The 7,750-nt window shown below is 44.8% G+C and overlaps 1 protein-coding gene across 1 annotated transcript; it reads left to right on the top strand.

Moving 5' to 3' along the window:
- Positions 1-4,043: 4,043 nt before the first annotated feature.
- Positions 4,044-5,997, top strand: LOC126543954 (uncharacterized). Its single transcript, XM_050191115.3, has 2 exons — positions 4,044-4,340; positions 4,438-5,997. The coding sequence occupies exon 2, from the start codon at positions 4,527-4,529 to the stop codon at positions 5,652-5,654; it is 1,128 nt and encodes a 375-aa protein (XP_050047072.1). The 5' UTR covers positions 4,044-4,340; positions 4,438-4,526; the 3' UTR covers positions 5,655-5,997.
- Positions 5,998-7,750: the final 1,753 nt, after the last annotated feature.

The following is a 7,750-nucleotide window of genomic DNA, read 5'->3' as shown; positions in this document are numbered from 1 at the left end:
ACCGCTGGCTTTCTCACACTCAAATTTCGCAGAGGTAGCATTTTGCAGTTTAGTTTAATAGCGCATTTGAGGGGATTACTTTTTACCAGTTTTGTCCATGGATGGGGCCGCAGGTACTTGTCCGCTTCCCACCATTGCTGCCATACAATCGCTATGGCATACAACTCTCGCTGTTTCTAGCTTCGGAATGCATAAACATGATCGTGACTTCAGATGGAGAAAAATACACCCTTTTGTGTGTATCTCTGCCACACAACGATAACCGCCATCTGCCTTGATTGCGTTTCCTGTTTTGAAAACGCCGCGCCCGCTACTTTTCTGTCGGGAATACTATGTCATGCTGATAACGCGCATGCCGTTCGTTACTGTATAGTACCGGGCTCGCCACGTTAAAGAAAGGAAATGCGGACAAGACACTCTAAAAGTTTACACCCTTTGAGTCGTATCTTGCCACACAACAATAATCGTCATCTGTCTTGTCCGCATTGCCGTTCTTTAACGCGGCGAGCCCGGTACTTTGCAGTAACAAACGGCATGTGCATTATCAGCATGACATAGCATTCTTGACAGGATAGTAACAAGCGCAGTGTTTTCAAGAAAGGAAATGCGGGCAAGACAGATGACGATCATTGTTTGTGTGGCAAATATGCACTCCAAAGGGTGTAAACTTTTCTTACACTCTTAGAAAAATTTACACTATTTAAGGCTTATCTTGTCCCACAACGATAATCGCCATCTGTCTTGCCTGCGTTTCCTTTCTTTAACGCTGCGAGCTCGGTAGTTCCCAGTCACGAACGCATGCGCATTATCAGTGTGACGCAGCATTCTCGACAGGAAAGTAGCAAGCGCAGAGTTTTCAAGAAAGGAAATGCAAGCAAGGCAAATGATGATTATTGTTGTGGGACAAATATATACCCCAAAGGGTGCAACCGTTTTAAGAGTGTAGAACGTGCGCTCCTCACCACTGGTACACTAAGAAAAGTTGACACCCTTTGAGTCGTACATTCTAAAACAAAATTACACCCTTTGGGTCGTATCTTGCCACAACGATAAACGTCATCTGTCTTGTCCGCATTTCCTTTCTTTAATGCTGCGAGCCCGGTACTTCCCTGTAACGAACTGTATGCGCTTATCAGCATGACAGAGCATTCTCGACAGGAAAGTAACGAGCGCAGCGTTTTCAAGAAAGGAAATGCTGGCAAGACAGATTATGATTATCGTTGTGTGGCAAATATACACCCCAAAGGGTGTAAACTTTTCTGAGAGTGCATTGCCGACAGGAAAGTAGCGGGCGCGGCGTTTTCAAGAAAGGAGACGCAAGCAAGGCAGATGACTGTTATCGTTGTGTGGCAGAGATACACCCCAAAGGGTGCAACTTTGCCTAAGAGTGTAGCGGGCGCGGCGTTCTTAAGAAAGGAAACGCAAGCAAGGCAGATGAAGACTATTGTTGTGTGGTAGATATACACCCCAAAGCGTGTATCTTTGTCTAAGAGTGTAGGTCGCGTGTGTTGACTCGAGGTAGAAAGCAAGAGCGTTGGCGACGGAGTAATCGTAGGCTTTGAGCTGCACTCTTAAAACGGTTGCACCCTTTGAGGTGTATATTTGTCCCACAACAATAATCATCTGCCTTGCTTGCGTTTCCTTTCTTGAAAACTCGGCGCTCGGTACTTTCCTGTCGAGAATGCTGCGTCACACTAATAACGCGCATGCCGTTCGTGAGTGGGAACTACCAGGCTCGCAGCGTTAAAGAAAGGAAAAGCGGGCAAGACAGATTATTATTGTGGGACAAGATACGCCCCAAAGGGTGTAAATTTGTTTAAGAGTGTACACTATCAGGTAAAAAGTTACACCCTTTGGGGTGTATCTCTGCCACACAACGATAATCGTCATCTGCCTTGCTTGCGTTTCCTGTCTTGCAACGCCACGCCTGCGACTTTCCTGTCGGGAATGCTATGTCATGTTGATAACGCGCATGCCCTTCGTTACTGTAAAGTACCGGGCTCAGCGCGTTAAAGAAAGGAAATACGGACAAAACACACTCTTAAAAGTTTACACCCTTTGAGTCGTATCTTGCCACACAACGATAAACGTCATCTGTCTTGTCCGCGTTTCCTTTCTTTAACGCTGCGAGCCTCGTACTTCCCAGTAACGAACGGCATACGCCTTATCAGCATGACATTGCGTTACCGACAGGAAAGTAGCGGGCGCGGCGTTTTCAAGAAAAGAAATACAAGCAAGGCAGATGACGATTGGTGCTTCCCAGTAACGAACGGTATGCGCCATAGAGTTTCTCACTACATTACCTAGAGGGAAATCTGGCGCTGCTGCGCTGTGGTATGCATGGGCAATGCCTCCTTTGCATGGGAATGCCGGTATATTGTGGATTCGGATTGGCATCGTTCTCGAAGAGACAGGACGCCTTGAAGACGCGCTTGGCAAGTACCGTTCCGTCTGTCACAATTATTCATTTTCTACTAGAACAGCACGTGAAAAGCTGTTTTAGTTTTATTATTACGCGAAAACATGTTTTGTTTAACTATGAGAACTTGTTATTGTGTGTACGACTACATGTTACGTAAAAAGTATCAGCGGGCCGCTAAAGTTGGAGGACAGACGACAAGGTTCGCGCTCGCTTTGAAACAGTTGGTCGTCTGTTCTTGCTTTTCTTCACTTGCTCATGCATCGTGGGTGAGTAAAGATGTAATATGCGTGAATGGAAACATTTTATGAAGATTTTACTTTGAAAACGCGTTATTTGCGTAGCCATATCCACGTTTTAGATGAAGCCTCTTACAACACCAGCCAACACGAGCCTCGCAGACACATATACCGTCATTCCCATGACGGCACGGTGCCCCCTTAAGAAACTCCCATAGACGGTGGCGCCAGATTACCCTCTAGGTGTTATAGTGAGAAACTCTATGGTATGCGCGTTATCAGCATGACATAGCATTGCTGACAGGAAAGTAGCGGGCGCGGCGTTTTCAAGAAAAGATTATTGTTGTGTGGCAGATATACACCCCAAAGGGCGTAAATTTTCTTAGAGTGCAGATGACGATTATCGTTGTGTGGCAAAAGGGGTAATTTTACTTAAGAGTGTAGCTGCCTTATTTTTTACTGAAAAGGAAAACTGTTTTGCTTTACCAAGTACGTTAGGTACGATGCCATCATTTCAGTTTCATAGGCAAAACGTTAAGTTTACGTCACGTTACGAAAGCAAAACAGAGCCATCAGCGCCATTTTCTAAAGGTCTCCTCGATTTGGCTGCACTTTTTGCTCTAGTTCAGAAAAGTGTCGTACCAGTGTAGCGCCAGTTCTTGAAGTGTGAGTGTAGCGCCACACTAGCGCTTTCGGTGCAGCGGTCAAATCGAGGACGAAAGTGCAGGAACGTACAGGCCTTCGTCTGCTGCGACTGGGCGGCTGTGGCTTTTCTTGTGTTGGTGTGTGCCTCAAGCGTAAACGTGTGCGCAATGGCCCTTTTTTTGTCCTCTGGGAAGAATTTATGTATTAGTACCTGGAAATTAGTTTAACTTCGGCATAATTATTCAGAAAGCCAGACCAAGCGCAGTTTCCACACCTTTCTGAATCATATATGGCACAACGTTTCAAACGACGGACCGATGTGGTTTCGCGTAAACTTAACGTCGAGGTAGCGGTAAGCTCGTGAAAATTATTACAAACGACTGTGACCTGTGGGAAAATCCCGGCCTTCAGTGCACTTAGCAGCAGCTGAACCCGGAAAGCGCCCTTAACAAGATGCTGCGTACACATCCTGAAGAAAACTGGCGTCCGTGCTGCGTTACTAACAACAGGCGCCGTCGATGCCGTCTACCAACACCCGCATGGCCACAGAATCGCATGTGTCGTCTGCTACCAAGAGCCTTGCACTACGTGCACGAGAAAAGAACTTGCGGAGAGTCTAGTGCCAAAGTGCACATGAACTCGTGCAGCACGACGTCAAATCGAGTGCCGAAGTGCAGGTGGCGCTAGCTGCACTGGCAAATCGAGTGCCTGAGTGCTGCACCCCCTGAACTAGTGCAGGAAGTGCAGCCAAATCGAGGAGTCGCGCCCGCACACGCATGTACACGCCTACATCACGCTTCGAAGAAAATGGCGGAATGTTGATCTTGAGACGGAATACTTGCAAAATAGTTCATTATTATTCAGGCATTAAGACGTTGTGGGGATAGGTCGCATGTTCCTAGGTCATTTACCTTATAAACGGTTTCTTGTTTTTACGTTACAATCATTCATGTTGCAACGTTGAACCAGTTACGAAACTGTCTACAGTGTAGAGTTGACACGTTCAACTTATTTTAGCGCGCCAAGATTGTGTTATGGTAATTGTGTGTCATGTTGGCTAGAGTGTACTAGAGTTATAGTGCCTAAAGTTGTAGGTGTTCTGTGCGTGTGTCGCAATGGTGTCGTCTGTTGCAGGTATTTTGCGGCCAGTCACGACCTTCTGGTTGTAGTGCCCGGAGTGGAAACGGAGCCCAAACGTGACTTGTTGCAAATAAGAGACTGAAATGCATCTAGTTATCCGTCATCTTCTCGCGATATTCAATATGTTTCGAGACGGAAAAGACAGCGAGCAAGCCTTGCTAGGCTGGAGTATGTTGGATCACGACGACAGTGCCAATGACATCTACGATTTCGACGAGTATTCGAGCTCGTCACGGCGCTTACCTGAAGATGTGCATTCGGATGTCGTTCATGCGTCTCAATCTGCTGATGTGCACTTCTTCGGAGAGAGGAAACGAGATTTGCAAACCTGTACGGTATCAGCGTTACGATTGTCGGAAGCAAGAGCGGAACCGACTGGCGACCCTGCGACACCACAAAAGCTACCGAGCGACATGCGCCACTTAATTCCGAATACCTTAGCAAGCGCTTCATGGGACACTGGCCTCGAAACTAATACTTGGAGATCGTGTTTCGTAAGCGATAGGACGCAAATCAGCAGTATATGCGGCAGATCGACACGCAGAAGGCGAAAGACCTGCAATTTTCAAGGTAACCAGTGCGTGATTGATGAAAGCAGCAGCGACGATTCCTTAGAAGGCAGCAGTCATAACCAGGATAGGGCTACTCGAGCTCGTGTGGCCATCGACGAAATAACCGAAGACGAAATAAACAGCTCAGCTGACGCAGAACCAACAAGACTACAACCGTTGTGCGCAGGATCGCTGATTTCACAAAGCGCTGTTCAGTCTGCTTCCAATGTTTGTGATGCACAGTTCAGCAGTATCGAAAGCCCTGCGCCGAGGCAGTTCGCTTTGAAAAATGGATTTGAAGAACGTCTTTTGGTCTCCAGGCAGAAGGAGAGCGCGGACTTGACGCTTTGGAAATTCTACAAGGAAAATGCTAACTTTCCAAAAACATTTTCTCGTGATGCTCCTGAAACAGTTACGGCGAGGATACTTACCTTAGAAAACGTTTATGGCATCGCCTACTGTGCCTGTGAGGTTGACAGCCTTACACATGACATTTCAAACGTGTGCGTTACACTTCCATTGGAAATAGCCGAGCGCGAAAAGCTTCACCATGGTGCCGTCGTACGTATTTATCCTCCGTGGAGAGAGCACACGCTTTTAACTTACCCCGAAAAAATAATTTCGGGTGTGCAATGTTTCGAAGTTCTGGAAAGACATTAGCTGTACCGTATATATTTAAAAATGAAAGGTGTTGCTGCCATTAATGTATAGTTTTAAGGAGACATGATTATTATTTATGTGCCTTTACAAAAGTTTCTGTAATGCCAAAGTCTCATCGACGACAGGCTTAATACGGCCCTGTTTTAAGTTTGCTTCACTATTACAGAAGAGCTTTTATAACACTGAGCAGTTCTCAATTTTAGAGCAAAGGTTTCTTTGCCTAGCCCCCCATGGTTTGGTGCATGTTCTGCAAGTAATGTTGCTGACCAACAAGTAGTGAGTCCACCTGTTTTGTGTCATCCAACCTTTAAATAATGAAATAAAATGTATATGTAGTGTTGGCTCATACGTATCTCTAAAGCACACATACCTCTCAATGGAATTGTGCACAATATTAAATGGCTTGTTTGATGTGCTTATGTGTAGGCTACCCGTTTGTTAGTCAATTTAGGTATGTGCCACCAGATGCTTCGACCTATATAGCACAAAATTTTGACTAAGTAGTTTGGGTGAGTGCCCTTCTGTGTAATTGCACAATACATCACGACAAAGGCTATGCCATAATCTTGGCTCATACATACCTCTAAAGCAGCCGCACCTCTTAATGGAATAGCACAATATTCAATGGCTTCTTTGATTTTCTTGTATTTGGTCTGCCCCACGTTTAGGCCACTGGGTGTGTGCCATTGTACCCATTCTTGGACAATCCCCCAGAAAGATTATGGGCCGCTGTGACACAAGGGGTATAGAAGCCTTATTTGAGACACCTGTCATACTTTTCTCTGGTACTCGCCTCTCAGCATTTTTCCCTTCACAAGCACGTTGCATCGTTTTCTTCCTTGCGACACAAGAGTGCTAATATCTACAGGTAACAAGGCTGTGCGTGACCTCCACTAGTGCTACTACCTCGCTAACTTAAACAAGCTTTGTGTCAGCTCTTCTTTCAATAGCAGTCTTAACTTTTATATGATGAATATTTTGCTGGCCACAACCCCATTCTGCAGCACTTGGTTTACACTGTCATGCCAAGCTTACTTCATTTGGATATATTTTATAAAGGAAATAAAAGCACTTGAAAGCCAGGGTTTTAAGGGAAAAAAATAACTTTCAGCTCGCTGAGCACGAGTTGATGGGCTAGTTGATTTGACATACTGAGGCAACAGCACAGGAAAGACAAAAAACACAAGAACATAAAAGTGATGCCACAAACACTGAACTGAGTTTTATTGCTGGTGAACCAGAATCTGTAAATACAGTACATCTTTGTGGTAAGCAAGGAAAAAAAGCAGCATCACAAACAAATATATGTTATGATTGTCATAGTCTATTGCAGTATGCGGTCAATTTCTATAACTGCACAGAAATTCAAGTTTATTGTGTGAAGCAGTATGCAGAGTAAACATGAAAACCAGTACAAAAATAGCTTCGTCTGCATTTTACAAAAGCAAAAAAGTGGCACAGACGCCTTAATCTTGTAGCCTTAAGATTTTTTTGTCGGTTTCTAAAATCTTGCACATAGCTAGTTTTTTGCTAGCTTCTACTCACTATCCTTGTCTAATAATATTCTGGGATACAGCCACAGTCCCTGCAGTGGAAGGCTAAATGCCCTGAAACGGCTCTTATCTCCCCCGATTTGCTTGAGAAAACAGCCCGTTTGTCCTACATAACTTTTTTTTTTTTTTTTTCACGACAGTGGAATTGAATAAACTATTTTCACAGCAGTGTTGCTGGGTGCAGCCTTGGGCTAACCTGCCACAGAAAAGAGGACATCTATGCCAGCCTTCTTCAAATTATGGGAGAGGCAATGCATGTACGGGGTAACTTTCTTTTTTCTTTTCCTGAAACTTCAGTTTTACAGCTGCCAGTTTTTTGTACACTTCAGGAAGTTGTTTTAATATAAATACAATATAGACCATGCTATTTCAGGGCATTGTCTTCCGCTGCAGTGACTGTGGCCGAGTTTGAAAAAGACTGATTGCGAGTGGAAGCCAGAATAAAATTATGCATGAAACTTTAGAAGCTGCAAAAATCTTGAGGTTACTAGACACTTGTGTCAGCACCCCTTCACTAGTACATTTGCAAAAAACTTAAATTCC

The sequence above is a fragment of the Dermacentor andersoni genome, chromosome 1 (genome assembly GCF_023375885.2).
Source record: "Dermacentor andersoni chromosome 1, qqDerAnde1_hic_scaffold, whole genome shotgun sequence".
In the NCBI taxonomy this organism is placed as follows: Eukaryota; Metazoa; Arthropoda; class Arachnida; order Ixodida; family Ixodidae; genus Dermacentor; species Dermacentor andersoni.
The sequence above is the reverse complement of the archived record's forward strand: the minus strand, read 5'-3'. Positions and strand labels throughout refer to the sequence as shown.

What these genes read in the sequence shown, in the direction of transcription:
- LOC126543954 (XM_050191115.3), top strand. Translation starts at nt 4,527, where the DNA reads ATGCATCTAGTTATCCGTCATCTTCTCGCGATATTCAATATGTTTCGA.